This window comes from Mesoplodon bidens (genome assembly GCF_964165515.1).
Source record: "Mesoplodon bidens genome assembly, chromosome: 3".
NCBI lineage: Eukaryota > Metazoa > Chordata > Mammalia > Artiodactyla > Ziphiidae > Mesoplodon > Mesoplodon bidens.
Window position 1 is genome coordinate 72,882,694 of NC_138178.1, and position 20,197 is coordinate 72,902,890.

The following is a 20,197-nucleotide window of genomic DNA, read 5'->3' on the forward strand; positions in this document are numbered from 1 at the left end:
ACTCAAATAAATAAGAAACATTCTCAAGTTGAAAAAAAGATGAGTTCTCAGAAGTTAGAGCATACTACTCAAGAAGTTGAAGAGGGGAGGAGTGAATTTAGGAAAAAGAAGAAAATAAAGATAAAAGCAAAAATTAATTAAATAGAGGGACTTCCCTGGTGGTCCAGTGGTTAAGACTCTGTGCTCCCTGGAGAGGGTGTGGAGAAAAGGGAGCACTCTTGCACTGTTGGTGGGAATGTAAATTGATATAGCCACTATGGAGAACAGTATGGAGGTTCCTTAAAAAAGTAAAAATAGAACTACCATATGACCCTGAAACCCCACTACTGGGCATATACCTTGAGAAAACTATAATTCAAAAAGAGTCATGTACCAAAACGTTCATTGCAGCACTATTTACAATAGCCAGGATATGGAAGCCACCTAAGGGTCCATCGACAGATGAATGGATAAAGAAGATGTGGCACATATATACAATGGAATATTACTCAGCCATAAAAAGAAACGAAATTAAGTTATTTGTAGTGAGGTGGATAGACCTAGATTTGTCATACAGAGTGAAGTAGGTCAGAAAGAGAAAAACAAATACCGTATGGTAATGCATATATATGGAATCTAAAAAAAAAATGGTTCTGAAGAACCTAGGGGCAGGACAGGAATAAAGATGAAGACATAGAGAATGGACTTGAGGACATGGGGAGGGGGAAGGGTAAGCTGAGACAAAGTGAGACAGTGGCATTGACATATATACACTACCAAATGTAAAATATATAGCTAGTGGGAAGCAGCCGCATAGCACAGGGAGATCAGCTAGGTGCTTTGTGACCACCTAGAGGGGTGGAACAGGGAGGGTGGGAGGGAGACACAAGAGGGAGGGGGTATGGGGATATATGTATATGTATATGTATAGCTGATTCACTTTGTTATAAAGCAGAAACTAACACAACATTGTAAAGCAATTATACTCCAATAAAGATGCTAAAAAAAAAGAATTATCATTCTGAGACTTACAGAAGCTTTCTAATATAATAAACCACTCCAATGTTAAACTTAAAAAAAAAAAGGCTCTGCACTCCCAATGCCCGGGTTCCATCTCTGGTCAGGGAACTAGATCCCGCATGCCGCAACTAAGAGCCCGCATGCCACAACAAAGATCCCCCATGTGGCAAGGAAGATCCCACATGCTGCAACTAAGACCTGGCTCAGCCAAAAAAAAAAAAAAATTAATTAAATAGAAACCAAAGAGTTTTTGTCCGCCATCATGGTGTGTGTGGTTGACTCTGTTCCTCGCCCTGTCCTCTCCCAAGACTTTCAGGATCAAGCGATTCCTGGCCAAGAAATAGAAGCAGAATCGTCCTATTCTCCAGTGGATTCAGATGAAAATGTAATAAAATCAGGTACAACTCCAAGAGAAGACATTGGAGAAGACCCACTCTGGGTCTATAAGGAGTCACACATGAAATGGCACGTGTATTTTTGCTGTATCAAGGTCATGTGCATCTTAACCATATCACTCTGAAAACCACTACTATTTGGACAGCTGGATGTATTTTATTGGGAAAATAATTTTCCTCTTTGTTTCAATGTTTCTGCACTAGTGGGTTGGCTCAGTAATAAATATGTGAGATCTTTCATTGGAAAAAAATAGAAAGCAAAGAAACTAAAAAAAGCAACAACAAAACCCAAAGCTGCTTCTTTCAAAGGACTCATGAAACAATCTTATTGAAAGATTGATCAAAAAAGTAAGAAACGGGGGTGGGGGGTAGCAAAAGTATGGACAATATCTGGAGTGAGAAAGGAGACAAAAATATACACTAGAGAATTAAATCATGAGAAATGGCAGATGGCAGGTCTGGGACAGGAACTGGACCACAGGAGCCTGGAATATCTTGTCACATCAGAAAGCAAGGATGTTATCAAAGACTCCTGGGGTCATGTCAAAAGACAGAGAAACCAAACCAAAGGGGCTACTGCTGGCAAAAGATGAATAATTTTAGCATCAGAAACAAAAAAGTAAAAATCCATGAGTGAGTAATAATACTAAAAGGACACACTTTATCGGTCACCTTTGAAAGATGCTAGGGAATTGATCCATTTTCAGAAAATGGAATAATTAAAATAAGGGAAAGATTCATTCATCCTGACTTTCACATACAAACCGTATCTCAAGGTACCACAGAGTTGACGGGAGAAAGTCCTTCTTTAGAGATAGATTTCAGCTAGATGAAGAAAGAATGATAGACTTAAAATATCACCACTTCACAACCCCAAAGAAATAACTGATATAAAGCAACGATTGATGACTAATAAAATCATTAGGTGAAAAGCTGAAAAACCATTACAACCTTTATGATGACGTATCATGCTGACAACACCAAAATTACTGAAAAATTTGAACAGCAAAGAGAGACAGTTAGACATCATTTGAGTCCTGTGGTGAAACAATAGGAAATACACAACACTAGTTATTTAGTGTTCTTGCCAAGTCTTACTCAATGTAATCAAGCCTCTGGATCTATGGAAGCACAGAGGAGCACCACACCAGATGCAATCACCAAAATCCGGACTGTGGGAAACTACAAAGGATAAGCAATGTGGTTTTATCAACAATTAAATTGCAAGGAAAAAGGAAGTGAGGGAGAAAGGTAGAAATTAAGAGACTCAGTAACAAACCTGATTCAAGTCAACCATTCATAAAAATAAGTTATGAGATAATCAAGGGCATTAGAATGCTGACTAGATATCTGATGTTATTAAGCCCATATTTTTTATTTTTAAAAATGTATATAAAATGTACTGAGGTTGGACTTTTTTAAACACTTCTTGACATATGACGTTTGGAATTGGGTTCTAAATAATCTAGAGAGAAATGGAAGGGAATATGAATAGATCAAGATGGGCTATGTGTGATAATTGCTAAAGTTGGGGCAATGGATACAGAGCGGTCCATTACAGTATTCTCTCACTTTTATGACGCATTCAAAATTTTCCATAATATAAAAGATGGAAAAAAACAGATAAAAACATAACAATTTCAAAATTCTGCCTAGGCTAAAGATTTATGAAAAAAAAAGCCATTTTGAATCTAGGCCTAAGAAACTGATTTCTGAGGGAAAAAAAGAGAGAGGAAACTATTTTCATGAACAGGCTAGCCTCTGGGAGTGGAGGTCCATGCTGGACCCTCTGCTGGACTGAAACCCACTCCCATGCAGCAGATGCCCTGGCAAGCCTCCCTGTGAGAGGATGAGAGACTGGGGACCACAGGCAACCCATCCTGCAAACCCAGGCTTTGTGATTTCCTCTCCCTCAATGAAGCCTCTTCCTTAACCCAGGCAGGTGATGTTATAGAATTTTTGCTGACCAGAGGGGACTGCCTGGTGGGACAGAAACAATACTACGTATTTATAGGCACTGACATAATTAACAATGGTATAAAACATGGCAAAATGTCCATACTAACTTTGAATAATGGCTACCTTTGGGGGTTTATGAAGAGCAGTTACCAGGGAGAGTTCCAAAGGGGGCTCTAACTATTCTTGTCATGTTTTACTTCTTAAAATAATTGTTGAAGTAAAAATGGCTTAATATTAATATCAGTTAAATCTGAGTGTGGGTACATCCTTGATTCCTTTTTCTTTTACTCCTCACATCTAATGCATTATCGATTTCTGTGGTGTGCTGTGTCAAAGATGACCACAAACTTTTGGCATTCCTTCCTTTGGGAGCTGGAATCTAATATTTCCCATCCTGCATGGAATCCAGATTTACCTTCTGACTTGTTTTGACCAACAGAGGGCGGCAGAAGCAATGAAGAGACGGTTCAGGCATAAGCCTTAGTAAGGCCTCAGAGTTTCTGCTTCTGAGCTCTGGGAATTCAACTGCTAAACTGTAGACAGGCTGGGGGTGGACGTCTGGATGAGCATGTGTAAAGAGCAGCCACGGTGAGGAGCACCGAATTATCAGACATGTGAGTGAGGCAAGAAGAACCACCCGCTGAGCCCTGCTGATAACTGACTCACAGGATCCCGGGAAACTATAAACTGCTGTGGTTTTAAGCCAGCAAGTTATGGGGTAGTTTGTTACATAAGTCCTCAGAAAAGATTCCCACTCCATCCTCTTCTTCCTTTCCTGCCCCACCGTCCTGGCCTACCATGGGCCTTCTTTCCAGAGCTCTGGTAACAGCCTTCTAGTTGATTGCAAATTTCCCTAATAATGCTTTGAATCCTATAATTATTGGTTTATCTGGAATTAATTGTAAAAATGTTTATTTTAATCAATGAATTTGCACTAAGAAATAAATTAAGAAATTAACTGAGAAGATAGTAAGATTGATATCAAAATAAAATAAATGCCTATTAGGATCCTCAGGAGAATTCAAGAAGACACTGCATATATGTCACAGGAACAGAATGCTATGAAAAGAAACAATCAAGAATAGGAAAGAGCTTTTGGAAGTTAAGAAGGGTTGGAAAACGTGAGGGAAAAGATAGGCAACAGGAGTTCCAGAAAAGCAAACAAACCAAAACAATAAAGAGAAAAAGCAGAGGAAGATAATACTATCAATGAAAATAAAAGGACTTTTCCGGGCCTGAAAGGGATAAATTGTTGACCTACCCTGTACCAAGCAGCATGAAGGAAAAAGACCCCCACCCAGGTCTTTTGTTATGAAATTTCAGAAGACCAGACATACAGGGAAGATTCTAAAGGCTTCTAGAGAGGAAAAAACAGGTCACCCACAAAGCAACGAGAATCAGATCACATCAGAGGACAACAGAGCAGGCTCTTCCAAGGTCTAAAGGCAAATGATTTCCACTTGGGATCATGGGGAAGACCAATGGAAGATGCTTTCAGGAAAACCGAGTCTCACATGTGCCACCACAGCCCTTTCTGAGTTTTCTCACTCATGTGCTCCAGGTAACTGAGGGCTCAAAATAAGAGTTCTGAGTAAGAGGTGGAAACCAGGTGGAGGTAAAAAGTAGGGAAGAGGTGTGCGTCTCCTGAGCCCCACAGAACATGGATGACACTGAGTCCCCAGGCCAAGTCAAAGCAATGAGAACATATCATTTAATGTAGCAAAAGCAACCCAGAGATGAGTCCACACTGATAGAATTAAGTGGGAGGGAGCAGCTGGGAGGTGTGGTGCAAGGGGAAAGAAATCGTCCTCTATCGTGGCAGGCAGGCAGGCAGGCAGCAGACTCTGTCTCAACAGATGGAGCAAGAGAAACATGCAGGCATATTCTTTATGTAGAGGAATGGTGATGACCCGAAGAACTAGAACCAGAAACAGGAAATAGAGACACTTTTGGGAGCTGACACTGGGGCTTTGCCTTATAGTCCATCTGTATCACTTGCTTCCTTAACCAGGGCTGTGTATTACTTTGATAATTTTGAATGTGCTTACTCTTCGATCCTGCCATTCTGCTGGGGTATACTCAACTCTTATGGTAAGAAGCAAAATATGGAAAGAATCTAAAGGCACTATAATAGCAGATTGATTAAATAAATATTGTTGTATTTACACTATGGAATTTGATGCACATGAAAAAGACTCCAAGGCGTACATCACTCAAGTAAACAAAAGTTGCACAACGCATGTACAATTGAATGTCATGCATGTAAACCCAGAAATATACACAAAAAAGAATTGTGTGTGTGTGGACATGAGTGTAGGAAGAGGATGGAAAAGAAACACACTCAGCTAACAGTGGTCACCTGGGCAGGATGGCATTTGATTTTATATGAGAATGTATGTGATTACACACAAGTAACTTTTTCATAACTTTGGGGAGGCCCCTGCCCGCTATCAGGCAGGGGTTTTTTGCTTGTTTTTTGCTTTTGAACCCAGAAGTGTTGGTGATTTTGCATGGGGATATGGGCGACCACCCATTGGAGCCTTTTGATTCTGAGAGCAGAAGGGAGGGGTGCAAACAGCCTGAAGGGTCTGCCCTGGCCTCTTCCACCTCTAACTCCCAGGTGTGGGCCACTTGTTGCCACCCATCTGTCTAAGAGCTCACAGGGCCATCTGAAGTCCAAAATGAGCTACTAAAAGGAACTTGAAGAGTGTCATTCTTGAATACAAAATGTATTCAAATTCTAACCTCAAATTTGCATCATCACTTGGTTCTACATTCAAAATAATGGACTAAATTTTTCAATGCCTTTAAATATCTCTATTTGCTGAAAAATTCGAAGTGCCACAACTAAGTTATTTTTGGCTTTGGTTCTCCTGAAATGAATAGGTAAGCAATTGATTTTAAACCAACACCTGGTGACATGCCTGGCCACTGGATGCTGGACGATGTAGATGACATAAAAGCTGCGAGGCACAAACATAGCAAGAATTAGCAAAATGAAGTACAATCCTAAAAAGTTATTTACAATTGAAAATATAATTTCTAACTAATGTGTGATTCCTTCTATAACATCAGGGTTATGGGCTTAGGAAGGATTGTACTGCTTGAGATGCACACTTCTGTTTTTTGCTTTTTTATCTTTTATTCTTTAAAACAAATGTCAATAAATAGCAAGACGGCTAAGTAGAATCAGGAGAAACTGAACACAGGGGCGGCTAGGATGGTGAACAGACTCAGAACTGGGAACTCTAAGGAATATTGGAAGCCCCTATTTTCATTCATCAGGGGTCCTGAAAATGTGTGTGAAATCCATATACTAGAGCTTGGACTTAAACGTTATTGGGTGTGATAATTTATATGTTATTTATTTCTCTCAATTCCCAGAGTTAAAGGATTTCATAAAAATCCCAGTTATGGCTTCTTCAGAGTCTGGCTGATGTGGACCAGGAAACCAGGGAAGTGGGAGAAAATCCTTATCCCTCTGCACCGGGGCCTGGGGACGTCCATACAGGCACCTGCTCACAGGCCACTGACCTCTTCGTGGAGCCCAGGGCACAGAGTTGGAAAGAAAATTTCCTCTCCTGGCCACTGAGTAGCTGCCCTGGTGAAGGAGTCAGGGGCAAATGTGGGGAAGGGGAAGGTGGGTTGAGGCCCTGGGTGAGCTTCAGGCTCTGGGCACCTAGAGTGGGGTGGGGGGATGGGGCACTCCAGAGAGCCCACCCACACAGGGTGGAGGGAAGGGGTGGGAGGTTGCTCTCCCCTTGGGTCCATGTGGTCATGGCCTAACAGTTAGTCCACAGACTAAAAGGCAAAAGGTTGGTGATATCCAAGTGAAATGTGTAACGTTGCGGGCTGCCTGCTCTTGAAGGCAGTGGGATGGTTTGCTCAGCCTAAAAAGGAATCCACAGGGAGGGCAAGGCATCAAAGTTAGTTATTTCAAGAAAGGGGTTAAGGGATGCCCATCAGCCTAGGCGGGTGGAGCTAGAGGCAGTGGAGACAGGACTGGCCTCTGCAGCAGCACACACTTCCCAACACAGCAGCCCACAGAAAGGCTGGAATATTTGAGAGGGAGTCAGCTCCCTTTTGCTAGAAGTAAGCAAGCATATTCTGAACAAATAATCAGATGATCTAAGCCTCAGATTTAGGTTCATATTAAAAGCCCCATCAAACCCAGAGCTTCTGTCATTGGGCAGGACTTTGCAGGCATGAAGCACAGCTGTGTTAACTGCTCTGACATGGATGGATGCCCACGGCCGTTTCTCCTGCAACCTGGGCCACCACACAGCTTCCCTCCTCTTCACCGCTCTCAGTAAGGGATTCCTTACTGGACAATGGCTACTGTCCCTGGGGGGACCAGTGCTGCTTCTGCAGCCAGGTTGGAGAGGGCACCCTGCTGACCACAGTCCCAGCAAAGCCCTGTACCTCCAGCAGGCATGAGCAGGACACCAAGTCCAGGAACAGCTTAAGATGTGGGCTGGCGGTTACACTCTGAAAGGCACACAAAACAATGGATCTGCCCCTTGTAGGAGTTCCTACAGTGGCTCACTAAGAAAGCATGCTGCCACCGGAGGGGCACTTCCTAGTCACGCTATTTCCTATTTCTATTTCTGGAAAGCAGGCAGAGCTCCCACTCAGGCAAATCTACTTGGCTCTTGTATTAAAAAGTTATTTTCAAAACAGATTTGAAAAAGCCAGAGGAAAAAGAAAAGGACGTTGGAAGTAGCTATGTAAAAACCTAGGATTTGAAGGCCCTCTGGAATGTTCCTTCTCCTTCTTTGGTCCATGCTGTGAGAGGCAGGCAGCGGAAGTCAGGACCGCTCACAGAGAGGCGGGGGATGTGGACCACCTCAGGTGATGTCTGTCCAAGCACCTCTCACCCTTGGTGAGATCCTGAAGAGTCTCACCAAGCGTTCTCAGTCTGAATTATCTAGAAGTTTCCTCACTTCTCTGCTCCCCAGGAGCCTTACCTCAGCTGAGAGGACAGGTTTTTCCACTCTGACTGGTGAGACGGACGTGGAAGAATGTCTAATGACATGTTTGTCAAACTGGCTGGGTCCACAGTCCTGGCCCAGTATCTATCTCACTGACCCTCGTTCTCTCAGCTCACACACTCTGAACCCATCCATGCACTCTAAACATTCCTCCTGCACCGAAGGCCAGCTGAATGCTGACAGTACTAATAAGGTTGTAACACACCTTTCTGGGGCACAATTGTGCTGCACAAACATAGAACAGGCACACATAGCCCACATGGCACCACAGGCAGTTGGAGAAGCACTCACATATTCATGGGCGCTGAAAGGGTTAACCATTCTCAACAAGCACAGGTGAATTGTGTAAGTCAAAACAGGTAGAGGCACCAACAAACACACCCAGTACACACACACACACACACACACACACAAGACCACTACCAAAAGCCCAAAAGTAAAAAGTTAGTTTTTTACTAATTTTATTAAAGTTTGGATCTTTTCCTAACTCTACTTGGAAGTATAATGATAACATTATTTCCAAAGCATGGTATCTTCCAAGGATTTTTAAAAGGTGAGAGAGCTGCTCCTACATTGGGAATAACTTGGGTATCCACTGGTCCTCTTTCTGACAATCAGTTTCCCTCAGGCAGTGCTGGGAATTAGGTCTGCAACGGTCATCCCTGGGGTGAGGCTGGTGGATTGGGGGGAAGGGGAGGGGAGGCATGACTCCTCTGGGGAGAAGGTGGGGCAGAAAAAAATCCAGCTCATCCAATGGGGACAGAACTCAGAGGGTGGGCCCCATGGGAGGCACAGCTGCAGGTTCCTGGAGTCAAATATCGCCCCATTTAATCCAGAAAGAAATTCGTGGGAAAGAGGCCAGTTAAAGCAAATTTGATCTTGGAAATGAGCACCCAACGAGGGAGGAGGTACGCAGGTTGGATCCTAATCACAAAACTTCCATACTTAAAGAGAAAACAATTTTTAAAATAAGTTGCAATATTATTCTTCTAGTTGCAAAAGTAATGCAAAACAACCACAAAGGAACGCATGCTCATTGTACCCCTATGGGTAAACAAAGAGCAGTGGCTATAATCCCTAGTGACTGTGCTACTCTTTGAGTGTCACCTGCTCCCAGGCTATGGTCTTGGTGTATATAGTTCTATTTTGTGAAAATGAAATCCAACATGTGATGTTTTAAAATTGGGCCCACAGAGCTCCGGGGTCAAGGTGAAGATCAGCGGTGGGATTCACCACCCCCACCCCTCCACGACTGCCCATCAAAGCAACTTCACTGTTATAGCTGTTAGGTGGGCTGGGGCTCCAGGTAAAGTTTCATGAGAGAAAAGCTCTGTGGGCTGCTTAAATAAATAAATAGAAATACATAAATAAGATACAGTTTTAAAGTACTGAAGCCCACCAACTCCTATCATGGTAGATGAATGATGGACAACAATCCTTCCCTTCTGCCTGAATCCACAGCCTGGCTGTGGCCTCCTGGTGCAGGGAGCTCTTCACTTGGGCTGCTCCATGTGACCTTCTTTGGCCAAGGGCAGAGGCATGGAGGCGACAGCGTGCCACTCTGAGCCTAGGCCTTAAGAGACATGGAATGTTTTTGCTTTCCCTGCTTGCACCTCTGCAACTGGCAGGGAAGAAGGCGCCCTGCCAGCCTGCTGGTCTCAGGAGGTTAGGAGTCACATGGAGCAGAGTGCAGACTGCAGCACGCAGCAGAGCCCCCCCCCCACGCCGCCCCAGACCCCTCCTGGCCAGGAGGCCAGAAGTAGATGCTGATTGGCACATCCCACTAAGATTCTGTGTCTGTCTGGATCAGGGTTCAGAGAGGTTGAGCCACTCAGCTGAGGTCACCCAGAGCTAAGAACTGAATGCAGCCCTAATGAACCCCACAGACAGGCTCTTGAGCCCTCATCACACTGTGTGAGTCCCAGAAGTGTCTCCCCACCCCTCCTCACTCAGTGAAAGGAAACAGTCATAAACCGGCTGTGGGGTTCTAAACAAGACAGTGACAGAAGTACACATCACTCTAGGTTACAGGTAGTTAGTAGTGGCTCCTTAATCCAGAGCCCTAGGTAATGGATTCAGCATTCCCAGGACCCACACAGGTCCCCGTCTTCCCCTGGACCTGGCAGGAAAGCAGGGTGGGTCCTCTGCTGCCCTCATTCACTGCTCTCAGGTGAGCTGAACTGTCGCTGCAGGAGGCCAGGAGGGGCCTGAGGTCGGGCTGCTAAGCCATGTAAGCAGTCCGTTGCCAGCAGGAGGGGAGTGTTGTAGGGTTTCATCCCTGGGGGTCCCAGGGCAGGCCCTCCACACTCAGCTCCTTGGCTACCACCTACGGGACCTTTCAACTCTTGGAGAATGGGCATAAATTTGTACTTTCTTCATAATTTCCATAATGCTGAGCCATAGGACAGAATTTTACAATGTATTTCAGGTCACTTTTCTCTCATCTTCTTCAACTCTGTGGTTTATGTGTTTTCTTCCATGCATAAACACATCCCTGAGCATCAGGGTTCACAAGACACCACCTCCCCTGTCCAGCCCTAAGCAGTAGAACAGTACCAGTGGGGGCTGCACGATTCCCATAGGCTCCTCAAGCCTTGTGTGTGTCCTGAGGCTCATCCAGAACAGGGAGGTGTGGAATCCTGAGATTCCACTGGGGAAAGAGGCCCCTGAGGCAGAAAATACCTTTCTGTGCCTGCTCCCTCCCACCTGGTGATCACAGCTGTCAGGGAGAGGCAACTGGCTGTAGGAGCAGTGTAAAGTTCAGATCCAGACCTCAAAGGAGAAAAATGAGGGCTAGGAGTGTCAACACTCTGGCCTCTCATGCACATGAACGTTCTCTGGTCATCGTCCTACCTCAGGCCTGGAGACAGGGCTGGTTCCAGGTCTGTCCAGGGTCCCTTGACCCAGGTCCCCAGGAATTGTAAGAGTCAGTGAGGATTTCTGGGCACCTTGAGGTCTCAGCCTTGCCTCTCTGTTGGTGGAACACTGGCACAACCCGGGAGCCTGTTAGAAACGCAGATTCTCGGTGCCCCCAGACTCACAGGATGAGCATCTGCAGTCCACCAAGATCCCCAGGGGACTGGAGTATATACTGCAGTTTGAGAAATGCTGCTCTAATTTGCTGGTCCAAATCATTTAGACCAGTTGATTCTCAACCCCAGCTGCACAGTAGGATCGTGGTGGTGTGGAGGCAAGAACTTTTAAAAAATACCCCCAGGATGCTGCTCCAGTGGAGCTGGGGGTGCCTGTGCACTGACAGTTTTAGGCACTGCCCAGTGTTTCTGGAGGCCAGGGTGGAGAAGCACTCGCTTAGATCCACCAGCTCTTGACCAGGACGAGGACGGGGCAGAGTCTCCTCTGGGGCTTTTTCAGATGACACAGCCACCCACCCAGTGAGCCCCAGAAGGACTCAGCATCCCTGCCCCCACCATCATTCCTCAGGATTGCTGAGGAGAGGCAGATGGGATACTGCAGCTGAGAGTGCCCTGGAAAGAGGGTCTACCCAAAATCAGGAATAGCATTCCACGCACGTCACCTTGATCTCATGCTAATAAGACATGGCCTTCCTAACAAGCAACTGAAAAAAGGCATACATCTGAAAAAAAAAAAAAGAAAACCTTTCAAAAGATGCAAGTCAAACACTCTGGGAACATTTAGTGCTGGACAATGTCAAGAAGCAAATTCTTTTCTCATTTCATAATCTGATTTATATGTAAAGAAATCTTCCAGAAACATCATCTTAGTTAGACTTGGGGCATTTTCGATGGAGAAAAAACACTAAGTAACTGAACATAATGTCTACTGAGCCAGGTACAACACTGAATCACTAACTCCACAGAGGTACAAACCCACAGGTCCTCTCAAATCCCACATGATGACCTATACTTTGAGGATGAGAGTCCAGGGTTAAGGCACAGTTCAAAGGGCAGTTCTGCCCATTACAAGTTGTTGACCTTGACCAAGTTTCTACATCTCTCTTATTCTCATGTTCCTCAGTTATAAAATGGGGATAAAAGTACCATTTATAGGTTGTCGTGAGGATTAAATGAGGTTATTTCCTAAGACACTGAACCCAGGGCCCCATATGTACTAAGGACTTAACAAATATTTATTGTTAACAATATCAACGATATCCTATTGGGGATAAAAGTGATGCAACTCTGGTGAACAATCCAGCAATATGTGTAAAGAGGCTTAAAAACGTTCAAACCTAATAGTCCCACTTCTGTAAATCTATCATAAGGAAATAATCTCAAAACCATGTTTAAAAAGATGGACATGGAATGATTTTGGTCTGAGTCAGCAACTAGAAGCAACACAAATGTCCCAAAACATCCAGTGGGAGAGTAAGAATTAGGTCAATCATTTTGCACGGCACACCCAAATAAGATGATATTTCACTGGATCCCACAAGCTAGGTGACTGACACAAAGGGGAAAAAAGTAGGATACTGAAGTATATACATTATAATAAGTAAATAAAGGTAAAACAAAGTTCCTACAGCCCAGAGAAGCTGACTAGAAGACAACATACCTAGATATTAACTGTGTTTAGGGCAGTGGGACTCTGGGTGACTACTTTTTCTACTTCTTTTTTTCTTTTTTCAATCTTTCTTTAATAAACGTATTATTTGTATAGCGAGAACACAAAACCAAATCCCCGTTAAAAAAAATCTTTTTAACCAACATGAAATGATGCCCTGATTCTTAAGATCCACATAAATCTTAAGTCCACATAAATTTTGTCCCATGGCTCCTTCAATGTTTAGAATTTAAGTGAGAATCCCATGATATGTTTTATATTGAAAAACCATACAATTCATCAAATAGTTGGCAATTTATATCCTTTGGTTGAGAACCCATTGTTCATACACAGAACATGCAAAACAGGCTTGGCCAGCCCTGCCCTTACCGCTGTTATGGGTCTCCATGGCGTGTCCTGGACACACGGCTGACCCTTCTGGCCCCACACACCAGTACATGCTGGGTGGTCGCCGAGACATTCCAACCATCAAGCCTCGAGGTGGCCGCTCTCCCCAGTCAGTTCCCGCAGTGGTCACAGCAGCCGCAGCTCCCTGAGGGGTGGACTAAGTCATGGCTTATAGTCCAGGGTGGACCAAGTCACAGACACACCGTCATGGCTGAGCGGAAAGCTGTCTCGTCCTAGTGGTGAAAAAACATCAAGTCAGAAAGCTTTTCTTAACTGTCAAGTCACTTCCTGCACCCAAGCACATACTTATTTATAAGGTCACGTAAATACGCATTGGTGTTCCCCCTCCCCCTTTTTGCAACACTTCTCTTAACATTCCAGCTACCCAGTCACACCTGGTCAGATGGCGGCAGTGAAAAGACAGAGCTCCCCCACCCCACCTCACAGCTGGGCTCCAATCTGCCCAGCTTCTCCAATCTGCCTGAGAAGAGTCCAGATACTCCAAACAACTGTAGAACACCTACTGGTAAAGGGCTCAATCACTGCTCCATCAACACATATTCATAGTCACCAGCACGGTGACACCAAGACAACCAAATGAGGCTCCTTCCTTGCGGGGTTTATGCTCCAGTTGGGGTGGGGCAGACACACACGTACACAAAACAAGGCTTCCCTTTGCCCAGGACAGACTCTCCCGGAAGCCCAGAGGTGGGCATGTAATGACAAAGAGGTAATCACGCAGCAATCTCAAAGAGAAGGGTCTGGAAGGCACTGGTACCGGTTATGAAGCCAAGTCAGTTTGAGCCCTGGGGGATACAGAAAGGGGCTCCCTACATTCTACCTGCCCCCACCACCCCAGGGGATCTTTGGCAATATCTGGAGGCATTTTTGGTTGTCACCTCTGGGGGTGGGAGTGCTTAAAGGCATTTAGCAGGTAGCAGCCAGGAACACTGCTGAACATCCTACAGCACACAGGACAGCCGCTCACAGCAGAGAATTATCCAGAGAAACTCTGAGTTAGATTAAGGCACATCTCCTAAGACTAAGGAGACTGTGATGAGGCAAGGCACTGCTCTCACATGCTGGGCTCCCACTGACCTTGGGTCCCTGACACAAGGACACAGGCTGCTATGCTGATTAAATGATCAGAAGCACCTTGAGGGTGAGATCCAGGCTCAGCTTGGCAGGGCCCGGGGTGAAATGCACGATGGGAAGGGATGACCATATGAAATGCATGTGTCTCTCCCAGCATTCATGTGGAGTCTATAGTACAGACATAAAAAGTATGGTGCTAATTAGCAGCTGTTCTCTGAGATAGACAACTCTGAATTAGAGGGTGATAGTGTAGTCCAAAAAGAAAATTAAGGTCATGTAAATGATGCCTAAGACAACATCATCTATTAAAAACAGACATGCACCCAGGCAACTTTTCCCGGTTGCTGTGAGATTTCCAGCAAGGTCAAGTTTCTGCAGTCACCTTCTACAATAGGACTGGAAGTGGTTCTTACTTGCAGTAATAATAGTGGGAGGACTGGGAAGCCAGCAGGGTCTCCCACCTGCCCTCTGATTAACAAGCTCAGAAGGGGACTTCCCTGGTGGTCCAGTGGTTAAGACTCCCCATTTCCAATGCAGGGGGCATGGGTTCAATTCCTGGTTGGGGAACTAAGACCCCACATGCTACACAGAAAAAAAAACAAAAAAAACAAAAAACAAGCTCAGAAAATCAATGCTGGAGGGCAGACCCACTGTCTCCCCAGTGAGCAGGTTCTAGAAGGTACCCTGAACAGGGTGGGCACTGAGTAGGCTCCAGAACAAGGCTGTGAGAGCACCGGAACTTTCTCATCTTAGAGCCTGGCCCCTGGCCCAGGTGGTCTATACTCTTATAGGCAAGGGGAGGTGGGGCTGGGAAAGCCCTGAACCAGAGGTCTTGCCCTTTGTGAGCCCGCACCTTTCCGAACTAAAGAGCAAAAGGTTTAGAGAAACCACACTCGGGAAAATCCGTGTTGGAAGTTTGGGAGCCTGAAAAGTCCAAGAAGGAACGAAGGAATGATCAATCTGGACACTATTTAAGAGACAATCAAAGCTTTGTAAATTGCAAAACCTGATTAGGAAAATCAACTTGAGAGGGGACAGGGAGAAGTAGCAAAACAGAATCTCCATTTTAAAATAAAGGCTCCAAATCACACAGCAACATTCAGAAACGAAGGCGCACAGTTGTTATCTGCTTTCAAATGCCTCTCAATATCAGCTACCAATTATACCCAACAACACCTGAAAAACCCAAATGCTAGTAGATATTCCTTCTGAAAACAGAAGTGTCTTATCATATATGTTTTTAAGTTAAAAAAAAATCTTAAGAATATTTTAGGCCAACCTTCACCCAGCCATTTTGTTCCCCTTTTCATTTTCAGTTTCCTTTTGAAAATCATTTTACCAATGGAGGATCTTGCCACTGGAGCAGTTTTTCAGTTATAATTTGTATTTTGGCTTAGACTCTAAGGTAGAAGTTTTAAGATGAAGTAATTCAAGTTTTGCTCAATCTTTGCCCTCTAACGGATCTTTCCTTCTTCTTGCTTCTTTTGGGTTCCGATCAATGCAACAAATAATGGTTGCAAGTTACATGTTTTCTTTACATTATAGTATATATATCCTAAAGAGGGTTTTAAGAAGTGTCCTGCAATAGTAATTATTTTAATAATTTTTAAAACCTCACCATTGATGGAAAAGAAAAAAAGGAACCTGATATTCCTTCTACAAATGTTTTTATTGGGACCTTTCCATGGGGAGTGAGCTTCATGAATTCATGAAACTTACAGCTGGTGGAGAGGACACAGTTAAGTAAGTAAACTTTCTAATATGGAAGAAACATCCTGAACTTGCTCACTTGTCTTTTCAGGAGGCTTGGAAAGGGCTGCCAAAGAGCTGGAAGACACTTGCAAATGAGATGTGTTAGAAATGCTCTTATCATCCAGCTCTTTTTTGAAAAGCCTGGTCAAGATGGTTGGCCCATGGTCTTTGCACTATTGGCATCCCTTGACCAATATTGGTTTGCCTACAAAATGTGTTTAATGCATTTGTGGACATCAAAATATTACAGAGCTACAAACCGGAGAAATGTGTAGTTCTCAATCCCAGAGGAGAACAGAAGCCCTTCATGAGTCTAAAGCCACAAACAAGTTAAGGCTGTCCATTCACCACTCAGTCTCTATACCTGCATGAATTTGGTGCCTCCTGGACAGCTCTGGGAGTAAAGATGAAGCAGTGAGCAAGGTAGGCACATAGGAAGGGTCTCTGACACCTGGACTGCCAGTAGAGACTTCCAGGTAAACTAAAGGAGTAATTAAACAGATAAAGTAGGAACACAGACAGTGGCAACCAAAACGACATAGAGAGAGGGATGTGAGTGAGGCTGGGTTTGGCGAGGGTGGCTGGGTGGGGAAGCAATGGCCAGGTGGTCTGAGATGGCAGAGGCCAGATCAATTGGGAGATGTGCAGGGAAGGAGGTCTTCTGGATTTCATGCCAAGCACAAGAAGCTATTGAAGGGTTCCAAGCAGAGGACACTCTCTAATTTTTCAAAAAAGAAATTACTCTGGCTGCCAAACAGAGAATGGGGGGTGGGGCGGGAAGTACTGCAATTGTACAGGAAAGAGAAGCTCGTACCTTGCACTAGGCAAGGGTGGTGAGAAAGAAGGGAATGGACCTGGACACATGTGAGAAGTAGACCCAACAGGACTTGCTAACAACTGAATTCAAGGGACGAGGGAATGGGATGGAAGACAACTCCCACGTTTTTTATCTGAGCATCTGCGTTTACTACGTTTACTACGGGCCACTCACTGAGGTGTGGAAACCTGGGGGAGGGAGAGGTTTGGCAGATCCCCAAACCTCCTGTAGGGACACATTAGGTGTGAGGTTTGTATGTTTTTAACTTAATTTTTTATTCTTCCAGGACATAAACAAAGATAATTAAGTCAGACCACAAAAGGAGTTGAATGTTAAACATTTTTCAAAATCGTGTATATTCTAGTTGCCCCTTTAATGCCCGAGGAATTTGGATACAATGCGAGTGAGTAGCAAACTCTCAAAACAGTGCATTTGGTGAGAGGCTCGCTAAAAACAAAACTGCTTGCTCCTGTTTTTCTACTTCTCTGATCCTTGCAGGGGGATGTGCTTGTGGGAGAAAAACTTCATGGCCTCAGAACGCGAAGGAGCAGGGTGGACCGACCGCAGAGATCCCTATGCTCGGCCGTTACCATCTCCTTCCGACCCCCAGCCTTCCCCCACCCCCGACCACACTCATCTGCGCCCCCGCCTTGGAAGGTCGGCCGCAGAGACCACCAAGGAGATGGCGGGTTTTATCCGGACCCTCGGGCGAGAAGCGTGCACCGGACTTAGAAGAGGGCGAAGGCGCTCGGCCGTCTTGCATTGCCAGGCCGTGCCGGCAGAGAGCCTCCCGGGCAGTGCCTCTCCGACACCCACACACTCAGACTCACACTCCCGCACACACGCGCGCTCGCACGGCCCGCTCCAACTTGAAGGAAGGGGTTTTCTCCCAAGGTGGAGGAAATGTGTAGACGTCCTGGTGTATTTTCCTTTTGTTGCTTGGTGTCTGCCCCCTCCGCCCCGGTGCCGTCCCGCGAGGCCTCGGGTTCCCCGCCTGGGCCCACACACCCGGCACCCCGCGAGCGCGGCGGGAGGCTGAGGGGCCGTGAGCCCGGGGTAGCCCCGCGCCCCGGGCCTGGGTTGCAGGGCCCAGGGCTCCACGCGCGGTCGCAGCAGGAGGCGGCGGGTCCACGACGGGGCGCGGGCCGGGTCAGCACTTACCTGCGGCGACTGCGGGCAGGGCCGCCGGCGCCTGGGACGCGGGGCTGCGCGCGGGCCGGGAGGACAGCGGCGGATCGGGGCCGGGCAGCCCCTCTGCCCTCCGCCCCTGCGCCTCGGGCCGCGCGCCGGGGCCGGGCCGGGCCAGACGCACTTCCTCAATCCTGAGGAGGGCGGGCGGCGGGCGGCGCGAAGAGCGAGCAGGGCGAGGGTCAGCCGCTGAGAGGCCTCCCCACAATGGGCACGAGGAGTCCCTGCGGCCGCCAGCCTCAGTTTCCCTCACCGTAAACCCCGGGTGATCACAGTCACTGCTCCCACCCGGGTGACCACATGGCCCGCGGGCCCTTCTAGCGCGAGGTCTCCTCCAAGTTGGGTACCCTGCTCTCCACGCGGGGCAGGAGCAGCGGTGAGATTGGTTGGTTTGCGGCTCAACCCAGCTTTCCCTGCCCCTCTGTTCCGCTCAGCAGCAAGATTCGCTGATGAACTTCTGACTAGTATCTGTGGGTCGTAGATTCTGGCAGTAAATATTAAAAAGACGGGAATATTCATTTGTGTACAACTCTTTATAGAGCAGACTAGAAATATGTAATTTTAAAGCTTTAATAGTTTGCAAACTATTCCAGTTTGGTGGAAGGTGGAACCCCTTCCACCACATGAATTTACTACTTTAATTATGGATATATACAAAGATGTCACTGGTGAATCATTTTAAATTGTCTGGGTTTTTTTTTTTTTTTGGTGGGTGGTGTGGTAGATAAACATGAGGGAGTGTAGGCAATTTATTATGTTTCAACCTAATATAAGTATTATATTATATATATTATATTATATTAATATAAGTTACCACCATTGAGGCCATTATCCAAACGCAGATCATAAAGATGCACGTCCATGCTTGCAGGCAGGCATCGGATTCTGCTCCACGTGCCCACCGGGGAAAGAGAAACCTGCTTGGAAAAAAGCGGATGGTTCTGCACCCTGGCAGGACCCGCACCCCAGGCTCCTCCTATGTAATGCTATGACTGGAACATTCTCAAGGAACAGAGACAAATTGCCACCACTGCTATTTCACAAAAGCGGGGCAGCTGCAGCCCCACCCCCACCCCCACCCCCAGCCCCACCCATGATCTTGCAGACAATCCAGGCAGTGACCACTTGGACAAGATCCTTGGGTCCCTGTTTGCCGAGGGGGCCACGGGGCAGCTTAGCTTTGCTCCCTAGAGGCTGCCCCTCCAGCTCTCCTAGACCAGACGCCCTTCCAAAAGGGTGGGTGCAGTTTTGCAATCCTGCCCTCACCACTGCGGTTCTAATTCCACTATGCAAAAGGAGGTAGTATGATTGCTACCGAAAAGTCCCTAATAATTTGCAGGGCGTGGCGTCCACGGTTCTGGGTGAGCCCCGCGATGGTGGTGAGGCGCCCCCTGCAAGGCGCGCGGCTCTGCCACCTAGCGATACCGTGAGGAAGCGCACGCCCAGTTCGCAGACCAGGGAGCTGACGTAGCCCACCGGGATGGGGGCAAATCAATTTCCCTCTTTATTTGTTTGTTTGTTTGTTTAAACATCTTTATTGGAGTATAATTGCTTTACAATGTTGTGTTAGTTTCTGCTTTATAACAGTGAATCAGCTGTACATATACATGTATCCCCATATCTCCTCCCTCTTGCGTCTCCCTCCCACCCTCCCTATCCCACCCCTCTGGGTGGTCACAAAGCACCGAATTGATCTCCCTGTGCTATGCGGCTGCTTCCCACTAGCTATCTATTTTACATTTGGTACTGTATATAGTCCATGCCACTCTCTCATTTCATCCCAGCTTACCCGTCCCCTCCCCGTGTCCTCAAGTCCATTTTCTACGTCTGCGTCTTTATTCTTGTCCTGCTACTAGGTTCTTCAGAACCATTTTTCCCCGTTAGATTCCAGATATATGTGTTAGCATACGGTGTTTGTTTTTCTCCTTCTGACTTACTTCACACTGTATGACAGACTCTAGGTCCATCCACCTCACTACAAATCACTCAATTTCGTTTCTTTTTATGGCTGAGTAATATTCCATTGTATATATGTGCCACATCTTCTTTATCCATTCATCTGTCGATGGACA

At 46.0% G+C, this 20,197-nt stretch overlaps 1 protein-coding gene across 3 annotated transcripts in view; it reads right to left on the minus strand.

Moving 5' to 3' along the window:
• The window catches only part of LRRK1 (leucine rich repeat kinase 1), a 122,595-nt gene extending 104,120 nt beyond the window's left edge, over positions 1-18,475 (minus strand). The window contains exons 1-2 of one of the 3 annotated variants that reach the window (XM_081230161.1): positions 18,099-18,475; positions 13,256-13,506 (exon numbers count right to left, since the gene is read on the minus strand). In XM_081230161.1, coding sequence (XP_081086287.1) covers positions 13,256-13,355 — 100 coding nt within the window. In that variant the 5' untranslated portion in view covers positions 13,356-13,506; positions 18,099-18,475. Of the gene's footprint in view, positions 1-13,255; positions 13,507-14,371; positions 14,423-18,098 lie in introns of those variants that run through there. The other 2 variants (XM_081230163.1, XM_081230162.1) reach the window with 2 other exon arrangements.
• Positions 18,476-20,197: the final 1,722 nt, after the last annotated feature.